The sequence below is a fragment of the Xiphophorus couchianus genome, chromosome 6, assembly GCF_001444195.1.
Source record: "Xiphophorus couchianus chromosome 6, X_couchianus-1.0, whole genome shotgun sequence".
NCBI lineage: Eukaryota > Metazoa > Chordata > Actinopteri > Cyprinodontiformes > Poeciliidae > Xiphophorus > Xiphophorus couchianus.
Window position 1 is genome coordinate 11,805,513 of NC_040233.1, and position 17,260 is coordinate 11,822,772.

At 39.0% G+C, this 17,260-nt stretch overlaps 1 protein-coding gene across 9 annotated transcripts in view; it reads right to left on the bottom strand.

Moving 5' to 3' along the window:
* Positions 1-335: 335 nt before the first annotated feature.
* Positions 336-17,260, bottom strand: part of tcf3a (transcription factor 3a) — a 30,080-nt gene continuing 13,155 nt past the window's right edge. The window contains exons 6-21 of one of the 9 annotated variants that reach the window (XM_028020647.1): positions 17,109-17,149; positions 16,359-16,482; positions 15,949-16,001; positions 13,548-13,647; positions 13,076-13,209; positions 12,815-12,965; positions 11,534-11,592; positions 11,308-11,317; positions 9,040-9,116; positions 8,772-8,942; positions 8,542-8,647; positions 8,324-8,456; positions 7,292-7,363; positions 5,652-5,887; positions 5,175-5,321; positions 336-3,738 (exon numbers count right to left, since the gene is read on the bottom strand). In XM_028020647.1, the coding sequence (XP_027876448.1) occupies positions 5,182-5,321; positions 5,652-5,887; positions 7,292-7,363; positions 8,324-8,456; positions 8,542-8,647; positions 8,772-8,942; positions 9,040-9,116; positions 11,308-11,317; positions 11,534-11,592; positions 12,815-12,965; positions 13,076-13,209; positions 13,548-13,647; positions 15,949-16,001; positions 16,359-16,482; positions 17,109-17,149 (1,607 nt within the window). In that variant the 3' untranslated portion in view covers positions 336-3,738; positions 5,175-5,181. Of the gene's footprint in view, positions 3,739-5,174; positions 5,322-5,651; positions 5,888-7,121; positions 7,364-8,323; positions 8,457-8,541; positions 8,648-8,771; positions 8,946-9,039; positions 9,117-11,307; positions 11,387-11,533; positions 11,593-12,814; positions 12,966-13,075; positions 13,210-13,547; positions 13,648-15,948; positions 16,002-16,358; positions 16,483-17,108; positions 17,150-17,260 lie in introns of those variants that run through there. The other 8 variants (XM_028020642.1, XM_028020644.1, XM_028020641.1 and 5 more) reach the window with 8 other exon arrangements.

Below are 17,260 nucleotides of genomic sequence, written 5' to 3' on the forward strand. Positions count from 1 at the left end.
GTATTTATTTTCCATTTCAACTGTGCAGAATAAAAATCACATTATAAGTGGGAAAAGTTTTAAAAAGACTTTTCATTTATGGTTGTACTTTCTTTTTCATAAAAGTCTATGTGAAAGTTTTTGAGAGAGTGAATGAATATGAATATGTAAATATAGAGAATGGTCTACACTTTCTACAGAATTCAATTCAGTCTAATTGCCAGGACTAAAAAAAAAAAAACTAATTGAACAGTTTTAAGTGATGTGTATGTAAATCAAAAAAGATCCTGTTCCTTTGGGTAAAAATGAATTTCTTCTTGGAATTTAAAAGTCTCAATAACAACAGAGAGAACAGATGTTATTAAAAATGGCACATTTATTGCTACATCACTGTTATATACACAACAGCTCTCAATATCTACTTTATATATAAAAAATAGGAAACTGGAGGCACTTTGAGGACATAGCCTACGTAGATAATGTCCCCAAATATGAGAAGACAGAAATCTGTGGCAGGTCATTGTTCACTGAGGACAGACAGGGTCTGTTAACAAACATATCAATTGTACATTTTGAGACAAGGTTACTACAGAAATATCCACTGACAAAAGAAAATCTTTAAAATGGTTTTCCAAATTATACAAAGTCTTTTTTTTTCCCTTGGGAAATATTTGAGTAAAAGAGGCTCGTCCACAGGGCGGGATGAGTGACAACATGACAAATACTGTTCCCTGTCAGTGTCGGCTTCCAGTGATAAAGTTGACATGGGTACATCTTGCAGCTGTACACAAACATCAATGCACATGCCAGGTCTAAGGCAAAAATCTTAGCAACATCAGAACGTGAAAGAGGAGAGATTTCGATACAATTTTCAGCTTCAAAGTTGTAGATTATGTTACTAGTCAGGTAACATCTCATTACACACCAAAGTCAGTGTCAAGTGTAATACCTCACATGACAGATGTTACTAAAGTATTAATTTTTATTGCAAGAAGATACGAGTTATAAAACCTTGAAAGTAACATCATCCACTGGGATGCAATGAGGCACTGGTGAGTAACCATTATCCAAGCTCCTGAAGTCAGGAAAATGGCTAAGGCCACTTTTTTTTTTTTTTTTTATCTATTTGAGGATTTCTTTTCATAATGAACTGAATTTTGTTGCAGCCCCCCTACCACTGCATCACATTAATCAACAAGCTCATTGTAAAGCTGAATATTAGGGAAGAGGGAGGTGTGCAAAAGAAAGAAATCAGTCATTTCTTGTTCAAAATAAAAAATAAAAAAAAACTTTTGCAAATTACACCTCGCCAACAAGGTTTGGTGATTTCAAACAAGCGTATACTTAAAAAAAATGGACCAATATCACAACATGTGATGTAACAGAGGGATAATTTGTCTTCGCTAACATCTCCAAGCACCTGGCACCAAAGTAAAAAAAAACATAAAACCTCACTTTGTTCGTGGAATCTAAACTTAGTTGTCTTACATTAAAACAACGTAAACAAAAAGGAAAGAGCATTCCGAACAAAACGACTATATTACAACGTAAAAAATAAAATACAAAAACAAAGATATAGTATGAACTCTACAACAGGAAGATCCTTAGAACAGGCCTCATAATTGTTCAATAAGGGGGCCGGAGCAGTGGTGTTGAGAACACCCAACGCTCAACACAAGAGCAACCAAAACATGTCAGTCAATGGCAAAAGAAGAAATTGTCTTAAAAGGTAGCAGGTTAACACTCATGATCCCTTTCAATACTTAGCAAATTGTCTACAAGCAAAATGTTATTAATCACAACACAAGCTGCTCTGAGACTTAAATGAGTTCACCATGTCGTAACAGTGACCTCATGTAGGTTATGATGTGTGCAGGATGATGCGGCTGGCTTTAGAGTGATGAAGGACGCTTGGGTCCGACGTCTAAACCAAACCTACATCAACCTCCGTGTGTTTGCGTCTGTGGTGGGCCTCTCTCTGGCAGTCTTTCCATTCCACTTGCATGGCAGTGACTAACAGATGTACACGACTTAAAGAGATTAAAGATTCTGGGCTCCACAGTTCTGGGCCAAGAAAACAAAAGTAACCCAAAGTCCCAGTGCACAGTCAGCGACTCTGGCAACCTTCTCAGCCACTGAAATAAAGTTCAGAAAAAGAGTCCGAAACAGCAACAGAAAAAGAAGCCAGTTTTTCTGACAAATCAGGTACAATGCCCTGGAAAAGTATTTAGTCCCCTTGAACTTGTTCCCCATTTTGTCACTCAGCAATCACAAACTTCAGGGTATTGTTTTTGGATTTTATAGAATAGCAATGTTAGTAGTGCAAATAGTTGATTTACAAAGGAAAATAGCAAAGCAGTCAGCCTCCACATGTAGGTTGGTATCGTCACTGGAAGTACTTTTCACTGGTCTAACATGTATAGAGTCATATTTTATAAATTAGATAGTGTGTTGCGATAAGGCTCGTTTGTCAGATTATGAAAGTTCATTAAGTCTGTGTTATTGTTTTTATTGCTCGGATGTAATATTCTAATCTAAAATGTCGTGTTTTTATCAGCTGTAAGAGAAAAAATCACCATAATTAACATAAATAAAGGCTCGAACATATGAGTCTGTATCTATTGTGGGTTACTGAATAACGTGGGGAAAAAAAATCTAATAAATTTATTGAAAGGGTCCATACATTACCAGCTGTAATATATCATAAACTATTTGTTTCAAAAGTGTAAGGTTGTGGAAAACTGACATTTGAAATACTGTATTTCTTTCTGCCTGGAAGAAATACAGGCAGAAAAATATTACTACAAAATTTGTTATTTTGTAGTAATATGATTGACTTTTCTTAATTTTGTTTACTTTATTATAAAAAATAAATCCGTCACGTTTTTTGTTTTTTTTTCTGTATGGTTATTAAATCCTTTCACAACTTAAATTAGATTTAACATTATTATTAAAGTACTCAGTACCCAACTAGTCTTTTTACCAAATTACCAAATTTGGTTGACTACTTTTTACTTCAACTTAAGTAAAAAAACACTATTGAAGTCATGCTTGAGAACAATTTTTGGCAACTCTACCCACCTCTGCATATTTCTTGGAAAAAATTCCAATTTCCTTTAGTCTCACGTAAAATCTCAACAAAACAATGTGGTTCCAAAGTGACAAAATGTGAAGAAGTTCACAGGGTTTGAATGCTGTTCCAAGGCAGAGTCTCTTCATTTTTCTGTTGTTCAGCCATCGTGACCAAACACTACACATGAGGTGTGATAAAGGCGTGATTAAACAGATTTTTGTTCAATCGTCAGGTGTATAAATCACCCCTCTCAACTTGTGAAGCATGTAAAACCTCTTTTTGACAGGAATGCCAATAACTACTCAACAAGAAAAAGCTCAACTTCACTCAGAGCAATTGATCCAAAAGTGTTTTTTGATCCAAACAGGTTTTGCTCCAGATGTGTAAAGCAATTTTTGACAATGTCCTGAAAAATCCACAAACATTATCATAAGAGCATTTTGTTGTCCATTATCCACTGTCTCCAAAAGCTGTGTGTTCAGTTCCAAGTGCTGTCACGTAAAAGTCAATAAAGTTGTATTCTTTCACTGTATCCCGTGTGCTTCTTGTAATTGTTCTCATCGTCAGGAATGTGGCCACCTATTTTGTCAGTAATGAGGTGTTTGCGTGATTATCACACACAGAGATGGACGACAACGATCGATAAGGCCACATGTTTGTTCGTAGGGCTGGACAATCAACAGGGACTGGAAGAGAAAGGAGGGAAGACAGTTAACATTCAAGAGAAAAACAGCAATAAGTAGGGATAAAAATTCTCTCAAATAATCACGAATCCCACTGCAAATAGGCTTAGATCAATTTTAAGTTTTAAATTTGACCCAATCACTGATGTTTGTCCGTGACGTATTTAATAGGCCAGTTAATGCAATATTTGGCGCTGAATGGCTACATTCACTTCCTCCGCTGCCATTGCTAAAACTACAGGCAGACTACAGTTCTAAAACGGCGCAGAGATTCAACATCATCATTTACAACTTCTCTCCTTTTGTTCGCTGATTGGACCCGTCAAAAATGGACAAGAGAGAATCTGGGAACAAAACCAGACTTTGCTGTAAGGGAGATCTGTTTTTGACCGGAGTTGCACAGGGAGGCAATGGCCAGGTTAATTCAGAGCAGTAATTAAGCCACAACTTTACAAAAAATGTAAACATTTTGCATTTAAGATAAAAACATCTTTGTCTTTAAATATGTTTAACCCGTAACTCCAAAAAGCGGCATAGCTTTAGCTTCACCTAATTCAAATTCACTAGAGGCATTTTTGTTAAGGTTTTTTTATTTTTTATTGAATTGAATTGTTTATTTACATGTCTTAATGTATTTCCAATATTGTATAAAACTTAAGACTTAAGTGGTTAATTGAACAATTTGGAGAATGTGCCAGTTTTGTTTACACTAGTTATTGAGTAATCGTCAGCATAATCGATAGACTAATTACTAAAATAGTTGTTAGTTGCAGCCCTACAATGGTGTTGAGACCCTGCACACACGTGACACTGAAGGTTTTAAAGCACAACTGTTCTTCCTCACACTTTATGTTTTACTGATAGAGTTCAATACCAGTTTAAGGTGGAGATGTACCAAAGTATTTAGGACAGGGGTGTCCAAAGTCGGTCCTCAAGGGCCGGCATCCTGCATGTTTTTGTTCTCTCCCTGGTTGTAGTAACAACCTTCTCAGCTTGTCAATGTTCTCCTAAGGCCTCTAATGAGCCATCATTGGATCCAGGTGCGTTAAACCAGGGAGAGAACTAAAACACACAGGATGGCGGCCCTCCAGGACCGACTTTGGACACCCCTGATTTAGGAGATCAAATTATAAAATGGAGCCAAAAGACCCACACGCCTCTATTATATTTCAGAAAACAATCCCCTTTTCATTTTGAACATACAGTCTCCTCTGACTGAAGCTCAGATTAACTTTAAAACCCATATTGCAAGGGTGGCCGAGGCCAAAAGAAGCTGTGAAATGGTCCCAGTTTTTATTTCTGAATGAATGGAACTCAGATTAGTCCAGATTACAGCACATGCAATAAAAGAATGCAAACTCAAGTGTTTTTCTACAGTCGCTCTTTTTCTTTTTGTTTTCAGACTTTTAAAGACAGTAGTGAAGCTTTGGCAGACGTACCTGAGTTTTACATATGGCTCATGGGGTTATGCCCGTCCCCTCCTAGAGAAGGGTGACCCCCGCCCAGCTGCAGCTGGTGCTCCAGCCCTGAAACTTTCTCCTCCTCTCGCCTCTTGAGGCAGGCGGCTTTTGGGTTTAAATTACGCTCTAAAAAGATAAACAGAAAGCAAACGTCAAACGAATATTCATCTCCAGGTACTGAAACAGCAAAGTGAGCTTTTAAACACTTTGTGAGAGGGTAAGCAAGACAAAGGGATGGAAAGTGAGGTGAGCTGTGCAAGCATTTGGCAGAAAGCAGAGATTTACTTCCTTAAACGTTCTCCTGTTCTCCTATTTTCATGTACTGCCAGAGAGCCGCAGAGAAGAGCCATATGAACACCAAGCGGTCAGTGGAGACAAAGTCGTACGAGTCCAGCTCTAGCGAGAGAAATCCAGCTGTCTAAGTGGATCACACCTGCTTGCACTCGGCTGACCTACCTCGCACCTGCTTCTCCAGGCTCAGGATGACCTGGACAGCCTGCTGCAGGATGATGAGCTTGGTCTGGGCCTTGTCGCTCTGCAGGTGGACCTGACACATCCTGCCCAGCTCTCTGAAGGCTTCGTTTATGTCGCGAACTCGCACTCTCTCCCTGGCATTGTTAGCTAGGCGGCGATCGCGCTCCTTCTGCTCCTTCTCCTCCGCAGTCAGGTTCTCGTCGGTCAAAGAGACGAGGCTGCAGCCGGGAGGAGAAGTAAGGGGTGGGGGAGGGAGGAGTGGAGTGATTTTCATCTAGCAGTGCTTGGCAATTAATTCTTTTCCCCACCCACAACACTGGTGAACAATCCTAAATCACATCCCTCCTGAAATATGCTTGAACAATCTAAATTTGTAACTTTAAAGAAGAGTTTTCACCCTGTTTTGTACTTGGAATTGAATTAATATGTGCAGGTCAAAATGCTTCTAAGCTCTAGAGAAAAACCTGAAACTGTTAAAGAAGACCTCAGTGGAGATGCACCAAAGGTCCACTGAAACATTTATGGACATCTACTTTCTTTTTGGGTGCAATTTTGAGCAGTTTGAGAGCAGGGCGTAATCAAGATGAAGTGATACCTAAACACAAGTCCTGAGCTTTAAGCTGGGTCATTAGGGTCCAGAATGGAAGGGGATCGGGGGGAAAGTTATGAGAAAAGTTATGAGAAAGACAGGAAGCAACACCATCTGCCAAATGCAATACACAGAAAGAGCTAAAGCAGGCTAACTGTATTAAATACATCACATGCGATGTATTTAATACAGGCGATGTATTCCTTCATCTCAATGCGAGAAAGACGTCAGTCTTTGTTGCCGTCTGCAAACGGAAAGTGAGAGGAGGTAAAGCAAAAACGTAAAGGGTTAGAAAGAAGGAGAGGTTTAATGTTCAAAAGGCTGAAGCGTGCAGAACAAAGAGTCTAAACATGAAGGAATGTTAATTCACGGCATACAGCTCGGCTTTGAGGCAACTAAGTCTAATTTGGTAAAGGTTATAAAAAAAAAGACATTAAATTAAAATCACAGTTGTTCAAGTCAAGCATAACAAGCAATTGTGAAAGAAATGACTAGATGAAAGCATAAAAAGCGATTACTAAAGCCAAAAAACGTGAAGCAGACAGACAGTAAGCTGTGAGCGAGGCAGCGTAGTGAATTAAAAGCAATGACAGACCCGTTATGAGAAAATGGAAACCTTCAGGGTGAACAGGAGAATGGCCACGTCTTAAAACTGTGACACAGCTTTATATTTTATAATCCTCTTTTTGCTTTTAGGACATTTTAGACTCCAGAACTATAAAAATCCAAATAGCTTAGAATTAGTTCTGATTCTTTTGCAAACAAGGCAGATCAATGTAGGAGAAGCTCAAGCTGTGTGTGAGTTTTAATTTGGAAAGAGGCCCCTCCCCCTCCGCTTCCTTTCTCTCTGGACACCCACTGACCTCGAACTTGCTGCTCCAGGTTGAGTATAACTGTAACGGCCTGTTGCAGAATGATCAATTTGGTTTGGGGTTTCTCATAGCTGAGGTGGAGCTGACACATGCGACCCAGCTCCTTAAAAGCCTCATTGATGTCCCGCACGCGCAGCCGCTCGCGGGCGTTGTTTGCCAACCTCCGTGCTTTCTCCCGCTCGGCCTTTATCTCCACCGGCAGATCTTCGTCGTCATCCTCATCATCCAGACTACTGATGAGTTGGTGGCAGATAAGGAGGGAAGGAGACAATAATATGGGTATAGCTCATTTGGGCAAGGATCCCATATATAGTTGTCAGGTGTTTGTATCCACTCATCACAGGGATGACTGTCATCATTTTGGGCTTTTATTGGTTTATCTGAACTGGACTTTTATCAGGTTCTAACGATTGTACAATGTACATTTGCCAAAAAATCATGCAAAGTGGCTAAAACATACACCCTGACTGATATTTTCACTTTTGGCCTTCAGTAAGCTGCAGAGAAACCACACATGTTTTGTAGTCATCAGTCCTTGCGTATTTTTGGTTGGACATTTGACCATTGTTCGTGGCAAAATTCACTGAAATTGGTTGGCTTCCTGGGACAGATCTAGCTTTAAATTGTAGTTTATCATTTTTCAGTAGGCCTGAAGTCAGGACCATCAGCTCAGTGTTAGCCTGTTTGTCCAGGATGTGTTTCACATAACTGTCTTGTTAAACTTGCTTGTGAGCTGAAGTGAAGCAGAAGAATTTGGAGATTAGTCCTTTATCTGCAATAAACTCAACCTCGTGAAGCCAATTCCAGGCTTTAAAAATCTCTAGTTATTTTCTTACTTCGAAAAAAAAATGGTTAAAATATTATTAAAGGCCCAAAATGTTTATGACAGTCATGCCTCTAAAAAGTGTATATAAACTTATAACCAGAGCTGTACCTTGCTAAGTAATTTTCCTAATTTGTGCTACACGTTTAAGGGACTACCACAATAAAAAGCACCTCTAAACAATGGCTTGTTTTTAATCACATAACAGAAATTGAATTAGCTGGTAAAACGCTTTGATTTCTGTCATATTATCAACATTATGCCTGAAGAGTCGTCTAGCATATAACTATTTTTCTAATTCTGCTACTGCAAATATTCTAATTCTATATAAATTATATTAAACATTATGGTGCAGTTATGATTTGGACACCTTGTTCGAAGACGAGCCTTCAGATCTTTTCTGTCGTCCTCTGACTTGTCTGTAATTGAGCAATTCTCATCGTCCTCTCTCTCTTCTCGCTTGATAGCTGTGCCACCGAAACGATTCCCGCTTCCAGGCAGGCCTGCACGCACACAGCAAACAAGGTGCTAAACTTTTACTTATTTGTGACGAAAAATAAAGATTGCAATGAGAGCAGAAAAACCTACCTGTAAAACCATCTGGCTGAGAGCCTGAATGAACAGATGCAGGGCCGTGATGCAAAACTCCTCCACCAGAGGGCAGACCAACTGAATCTTCAAGGTGGCTGGAAACCTTTAAAACAGTTGTTCCTGTTAGTGCTGGCTTCAAAGCAGACAAACAAGTGATCTGGCCAACCTGACCCCCTCAACGAATGGTATGCTGTGTATAGCATTTTCACCCTCTTCCTGAATCTCACCAGTCCTTGCAGACGACTGGCCAATCCGAGAGCTGCACTGTTGAAACCCGGTGCGATCCCTAAGCCAGCCGACAACAGGCTGTTCATTTCTGCAAGTCCCGGCCCTCCCTGTCCGCTGGCGTGCCGCTGAAGGACATTGATGGCTTCTTCCAGACGGTCCTCCAGTTTACTCTGCTGTGGTTCGGGGAGAAGGATAACACACGTAAGATTAAGCGTCATTTATGTAATCGCCATCTTTTTACGTTAAACGTCACACAAAGTGACTCACCATGGACTGAATTCCTCCCTCAAAGTTAGGTGAAGGGGTGGCCTGGCCTGAGGACCGAGTCCACTGTGATGCACAACCTTGAAAAAGAAAAACAAAAAGGGTAAGAAGGTTCATTCCTACAGAACAGACAAGTATTTATAAGACAGGTAGGAGATTTATTAATGGAATGATTTGCTTTTAAAGTAAAGAAGCAAGGCAATTTTATCTGTACAGCACATTTTCAGCAACAATGAAATTCATCATATGATTAGAAGGAAAATAAAAGAAGAAAGACAGGAAAGAAGGAATAAAAGAATGAACGACAGGACAGAAGAGAGGAAAGATAAAGGAACAAGAAAGGAAGAAAGGAGCTAAAGGAAAAAAGAAAAAGTAAGGACAGAAGGAGGAAAACGATGCAGAAAGCAGTGATAAAAAAAAGTAAGAACAAACAGAAACTAAGACAGAACAATGAAAAAAATTGTGGGAAATAGGATCAAATTAAAAGGGATAAATAGCAGACAAATGGAGGAATAGAGACAACTTTTAAACAGGAGGTATGGGAATAAAGTCTTGAAACACACAGATCTTCCCATACTCTACTTTTTCCATCTTTACCCAGTATAAGAAAAAAAAGCATGAGTCATGTTCCACATTTTTCCAGACTGTGTAAAAACCCTGAAATGTGTTCGTGCACACAATAAGCAGAAATTTTTTATTCGATCAGACTAAGGAGAGCTAGCTAATTTTAGATTTTACAGTTGGCTTCTTTTATCTAGAATATCACACAAAGACCGAGGGTAGAAATCAGGACTATGTTAGTCAACCTGAAGAAACAGGCAGAAACTTTGTGACAGATGTTTGCAGATATGCTGTGTGAGCTCTTGTTCAGAGGTGGAAAGAAGCAGGTGAAGTTCAGACCAGCAGTAATGAAAACTGAAGAAAGCAAATGCGCATAATCGGCCTCAGAAGTCCCAGATTGTGGCAGGTAGCCATCAGCTCAGAACGTCCAGACACTGCCAGGACCCTGGTACACCCACCTACAGTCTGGAGACGTCTGGTCTCACAAGAGAGAAAACATTCTTCTGACATGGAAACAAAGCCAAGCTGACAGTGGGTGCTTTGGTCTAGCAAGTCAAAAACTGAAACGCTCGCCTTGAACAGAAGGCTGTTTTGATTGACTACTGTCTGAAACAACAATGCAGCACTGAGGAACGCATTGGCAAAGGCAGATTTGATGAGACCGTTTCCAAATTTGTCAATGTGCAGATTGAAAATGATCCAAACGGGGATTACAAACTGTGATTTCAGCCACCAGAAGAACAAAAGGTCGAGCTACAGATGGTATGAAAAGCATAAAGCTCTTATTACAGGATTACACGCAGAAACTGTCGAAATGTACGGATGAACTGTGGCAAACTCCCCCAAGATGCCAAACAAATAAATAAATAAACTGCTTTCCAACACGTTCTGAAAACTGAGCAGGGAAAACAACTATTTCAGAGAAGTTCTCACTTGTTAATCAAGTGATTCGATTTTGCAGTATGCCACTTTTTGTTATTGATAAAAAAATTTAATTCAACACATTAATTTCTAGAATTAATGTGACTTAATGGTTATTTCTGTAAACCTAAAACACATTTGTAAATATGACTTTGTGTTTTTCAGGCAATAGTTCAAATTATTTTCTTAATTAGCTTCGCATAATTTCACTACTTTGTTACGCCTCCAGTCTTGTGACGGTACTTTATACACATAGGGTGTTATGAGTTAATGCTTGGATTGATTGAAGAGAAAAAAAGGGAAGTGACCCCACCTTGTTTTTATTTTTACTGTATTTTCCCTTCCTCTCTCGTAAGCTATATCAAGCTGGTGAGCGTACATGAAAGTTACGCTGTGGGTGGAGTAGCTTTAAATAAACGTGAAATCAAGAGAAATGCAGCTTTTCTGCTGTAAAAGTTGTGGGGGTTTTTAGAATAATTTCGACTCATAGCATGGATTTCTGATATTTAAAAAATACATATTTTACTACTTTGCTATTTTAATTTGATTTATTTACATTAAATAAATCTCCAATAAGATGATTTGTTTCAGTAGTAGTTTTTGTTGCATAGTTGCTAAGTTCAGACTTTACTTATAAGCTTCTAACTTTGCACATGGCTGATGTATTGGATACATTTGGAACAGTCTTTAATTGTCACATAAACGTAAAACTTTAACTTGACATGTTTTCAGTCCATTTTACACCCAACATATGGAGCTCCTTCTTCAGATTGTATGTTTTTCACTCACCTGATACAGCCTGTGGTGAGCCGGAGGGAGTAGACGGTGATGGAGGGAAAGCGTTACTATTGGGGTCTGAAGGATAAATCTGAACAAAGAAGTTCTGATTTTCACTCAAAATAAAAATGCTTATTACTTCCGTTTATGTTGCCTCAGAAAACAACACATAATCTGTAGAGTCCTATGTCAATAACAGTATTACGTGATTATAAATATGTACTCTACAGCTACTTACTGATGCCAGGGCTTTTCCAATCTCATCACCCGAACTTCCTGGTACAGCACCCCGATTTGCTTCATAAATAAAAGCAGAAGATTTTAATTGGTCCCGGTGTAGTGTGTCTTGCAAAAGCACTCATACCTGTTGAACTTTTTCACATTTTGTCATATTCTAACCAAAGACTTAAATGTATTATGTGGAAATTTTAGGTTGTAGTAGTGTGAAAAAAACAGCATAACTGTGAAATGGATGAAACCCCCCCCACACATAATTAGCTTTTGTTGTCTTTTTGTGGTTTAGCAAATAAAACCTTATAAAAGAGTGGCATGCCAATGTATTTAAATGCTTTAGAAAATGTTTCAATCCCTTTTCTACGTCTAGATGCTGGCATTTTCCCATATCCTTCTTTGCATAATAGAACACGGTCAATTAGAGTGGATGGAGAGCTCAAGTGGATTTAGGTCTGGATGTTGACTAGGCCACTCTAACGCTTGAACATGTTTTAATTTAAACCGTTTTCATCACAGCTCAGACATTTTAGGGTCATTATCCTACTGAAGGAGTCTCAAGTCTTTTTCAACCTCTAATCTCCCCCGTCCCTGTTAAAGAAAAAAAAAAAAACATTTCCCTCTGCGGACAGATTTTGTAAAGGTGCTGGATTAATCAACCTACTTCTGCTTTTTTTTTTTTGTATGTGTGTATCCTGTTTTGATTTGTCTTTCTGTCCCCCTGTGTCCTAAATAACACACATGTACTAGTACTAGTGTGCACAAGTGATTTTTGCTTTATTTTTCTTCTTGTTCTCCCATACTGTCTTTAGTTGGTATATACTTTGTTTTTATAAGTAAGAAAAAAAATGACGGCATATGATCAGAGTAGATTTCAGCTCTTTGGGCTGCAGACTGAAAAAAAAGAAAGAAAGAAAAGCATCTCCACAGCATGATTCTGCCACCACCGTGGTTGTGTGAAAGGAGCTTAAAAAACTTGAGACTGGAGATTGGGATGTAGATTAAAGCGCTACTGCCTCTTCCCCACGTGTTGCTGTAAATTGCAGGTCAAGTTTTCAGCTGAAATTGTAATGAAAGGTGATCCATTCAAATTACACTTCAAAGTTATGCATTATTTTGTGTTGGTCAATCATAAAATCTAAATAAATTACATGAAATCTTCCAGTCACAATGTTATAAAATGTAAAAAGAATAAAGGGTTCTGACACTTAATTCAGTACCTATATAAATATATTAAAAACAAAATTACTTTGACATTTGAAGCTGAAATGGCACACAAATGATTTACCCATAATCGTTTCAGTGCCAGCGATGGGGGGTGTGTGGCTGGGAACTCCGAAGCTGCTGGAGCCTGCGTGGAAGCTGGTGGGATGAGCTCCGTTCACTTCACTGCCATGCAGGGGGTAGTTTTGGGGTGAGAGGGGAAGGGGATGCCGCTTCTTAAAAGAGAACATCACATACAGCGTTAAGGACGCAGAAGCTTTAGTGATAAAAAAAAAAAAAAAGGTGATTTTAACAAAAATTAAGGGGGGAAAAAAACTGAACACACCATTCTGTCTTGAGGGTTGATGGCAGTGAATGGACCGTGCTGGCCCAGATGGGGGGAGTTCCCCAACACGGCAGAATATCCAGGCTGAATCATCGACCCGGCAGAGCCCCAAGGATCAGAGGGCGGGTGGGCATCTGTCAGGGGGAATCCAGCAGAGAAACAGGGAAAATAAGGCAGAGCCATAAACCAGACACAGGAGAGAAGACAATGAAGGCCACATATGAGCCGTGTCACATTAGCGTGATGACTTTATTCAACCATGATTCATTATTTGACCCGCAGGGCTGTCAGTAGCCTACAACCACAGCACCTACGGCTCAACTGGACATATCACAGTAAAGGAACCGACTCTCCCAGCTGTGCTGGCTTCAAAGGAAAATTCCAGGAAATTGTTGTCTTTGCCAGACTAAACTTTTTATCTAAACACAAAGAACTAGGAGAGACTCCAGAGGAAAATATTGTTTCAACTGACCTTGCATGTAGAACGTTGATTGGTAGACATTTCCTGCTTTGGAGGCTGGGAAGCAAGTGGTGTCCCGATTAAAATCCTCTCCTGTGGCTGTGGGGTAAACCTACAAATAGAAAAGTGAAATGATGACCGAGTCTGACAGAACGACACAGTGAGCTAAACCACATGTTTACATACACTGTACAAAAAGACAAATTACCCTTTTTTCCCCTCACTTATATTAAATCAGACTAATGTTTCTCTCTTTTAGATTGCCCAAATAAGTTATATTTGCTGGATGCCAGAATAATGAGACTTTTTGTTAATTTCTATGAAACCAAGAGTAGATTCATTTTTCTAATAAGTATTGGAATTGCCTTTGAGCTGTTTGACATGGTTCAAACTGTTTTGATCTCCTTTCACAAGCTTATAACAACGACTTGCTGGAATTTTGTCCCATTCCTCGTGACAGAACCGGAGTAACTCAGTAAAGGAGTTACTGAGTTAGTAACAAATGTAACCATGGTCATGATGGTCAGTTCAACAGTTCCACTTTAGCTACATCAGAAAGCAGAACTTGGAAAAAATTGATGTTTTTGTCCTTTGGTGCATTTTTAAATCGTAACCTTGCTTTTTTTGTTGCTTTTTGAGCAATGGCTTCTTTCTCTCTGAGTTGCCTTTCAGCCCTTGTTGGTGTTTCACAGTGGAAATAACACTGTTTCACCATCTTCAGAAAGCATTTTCATACGGTCATCCCCTTTGTTCTAAGGATGATTCACAGTTTTCAGTCCAAAACACATTCTCTTCTGGGACACAGCCGTCTCCTTCCTGATCATTAAGATGACTGTTCATTTAAATGGCATTTAGACTTATTTGTGATTGTTTGAATAGACTGCACTTTCATATATTTGGGAATTGTAGCTAAGAATGAATCAGACTTACGCAGTTCCACAATTCCCTTCCTCATCTTGGCTGATGTTTTTCTTTTATTAATCCTTGATGTCACACAAGGTACCTGTGTTTTTGAGGTGTTCATTTAACTCAAATGTTGTGAATGAACATGTCAGAAGCTTACAAAGCTAATATGTTATAATCTGGGGTTTCCCTGATTGCTTAAAGGCAGAATAATATCAGTTCTGTCTTTAAGAAAACCATTTTAAAAAAACTCAAAAAAATATTTTTTCCTTGACTATTCAGGCACTGAGCGCATATAAGCACTTTTGGTAATCCTAACTGGGCCACAGCAATGACTCTTTAGTATAATTTATTATTAGATAGTATAAAAACGTATTTTTTGATATTGTGTAAACTTTTGATTACAAAGGAAATACACTTTTTTGAGCTTGCATAAAACCTTTTTCCTAGAGCTTTTACTACAACACGCTTAGCTCTGTGTATGATCGAAATCTATTTCCTTCTGAAGCTAAATTGTTACTCAGGCTAACATGGATTAAACTATCTGGATGAACACTTTCTGAAATAACATTTCTTTAGATTTGAATAAAGATGAGAGAGTAAAAAATGTACAGCCAGACTCCTTTTTGAGCCCATAATATTTTTACGTGTTACGCTGTTAAAAACAGGCATGGAGTTCAATCTCCTTAACAAACAAAGTTTCGACCAGTCAAATGCAATCTTCATATTGAGATGGAATAAAGAAGACATTGTTCTGTACCACCTCCGTCCAAAATGAGACTCTGTCAAATCAAGAAACCAAGTATGTCTGTAAAACTCTGGTCAGAGTGAACTGAAGTTTTCTTCTGTAATTTGATTAAACAGAGAAAAAAAAGAAGAGGAAAGAGAATGAAGAGGAGAAGAAGGAACAGGGAGATGCACTCCTAATTACTGAACCATCTGCCGAATCCTGGACAGCAGCCAACTCCGCTGGCAGCTGGGATAGAGGGATGGGGGGGAGGGCTGTTGTTTATGGTTGTGGAAGAGGAGAGAGAGCGAGGCTGTGTGAGGTAGGGTGGCAAGCAAGAAAAAAAATGAGGAAACAGGGTGTCCATAGAGGGAAACATGGAGGGAGGGAAAGAAAGAGAGGGAGCAAATACCATCAACCCCTTCCAGTACAAAATCTCCTCCGCGATTTTGTACTGGAAAGGAAGAAGTGTGGCCACAAAGCCAAGGGCCCACAAGTACAACATACTATAAATATATGCTGCAAATAAGTGGCTGGGTAAATAAGTGGCTTGCCACACTGTTGCCTTTTGACTTTGCTGCTGAAGAAGCACAGATGTTCGACCTAAAAGGCCCGCGCTGCTCCTATTATACCGCCCAAGAGCCAGAGGAAGAACTTCAGATGCAAAACTAAACATGAAAATTTTCATTCAGCTTAAAAACCGAACATTTTGGGATGCTTGGAATCAACATTACAGACTGAGGTGTAGCACAGGGGAAAGAGTTTCTGGAAGTGTCTACTTACTGAGGAGGGCAGGCCAGGAGGAACCTTACGGATCTTTTTTGGCTGCGGGTTTGCTGGAAAAAAGACAAAAAGGAAACTTTATAAAAATGAGAAGATTGAAATTTAAAGACAAAACACAATACGCAATAAAGGTTTTCCTTTTAAACCTGTCAGCATTTGTGCAGCCTCATAATTCCTGCACAACCAGAAAAAGTTGTGTAGTTCTGTGTATTGAGAAGGAGGTAATGCTACTTTCTCTACCTAATAAGAAGTAAGAACTCGAAACCGCGTTTTAACACTTACAAGAGAAGTGGTGGAACCCACAGATGTAAATATAGATCAGAATGGAGACATCATTTGTAAAACAAAAACCAGTGGAGAAAAACGTATGTCTGATGAAAAGAAAAAAATGTGTATGTCTGCATTCTTACCAGTGAGGTCCTGTGCGGGTCTCTTTCTCTCGTAGGATGAATAAAACTGGGAATTGGACTTGGCAGAAGGCGGAGAGAGGCTATCAGGACTGGGCAGGGGTATCTCACTTGGCATAAAACCAGGCTACAGACGGTTTAAAGAGAAGAGAGGCCAAAAACAGCAATATGAGCATGTCCATGTAGAGAAAATTAAGGTTATCATAGATATGTATCTATCTTAAAAATTTGTTATTATAAACTGAGAGTTCTGTTGTTTTCTGGAGTTAGACGTGAAGAACCGCTTTAATTGTTAGAGTAGATCAGTACTCGGAGTTAAAATCAAGACCATGCTACAGCAAATTAAGCAAGTAAGGTGAGGAAAGTCTGAGTCTGGTCCAAATGATCTTTTTTTAATCACAGATGCAAAATGTATATATTTATTTTTAACATCTTTGGCTTAATTACTGCATTGACTATGTTGTTTTGCAGCAAATTGCCTTTTTGAGTCTGTATTCCAGTTAACAATTAAATCAGTTACTAAATTCGTTGAGCATTATTTCAATAATCGTCAACGATTAATTGCTTAATCACGATTAATCGGATTAATAATTTCAGCCCTATTTGTTTCCACAAATAAATTGCAACAGTGGTATGCTTGCATTAATTTATTTTTGTGTTAATCTGCAAGTTTCCCTTTGTCACATTGTTGCTGGTAGGCTACAACTTTAATTTCTTTGAAAGAAGCTCACTGGCCTCTCAAAAACGACTCACCTGCGTCCCAAATGATGAGTATGACCCTCGTTCAGCTTTCCCTGTTAAAATAAAGAAAAAGACGTGAGTATTATTAAAAGGCAGCTTTTATGTATCTAATCACACTGTCCTGTCTTTCATCCCATTTGCAATGTGAATGTATATGCTGCAGT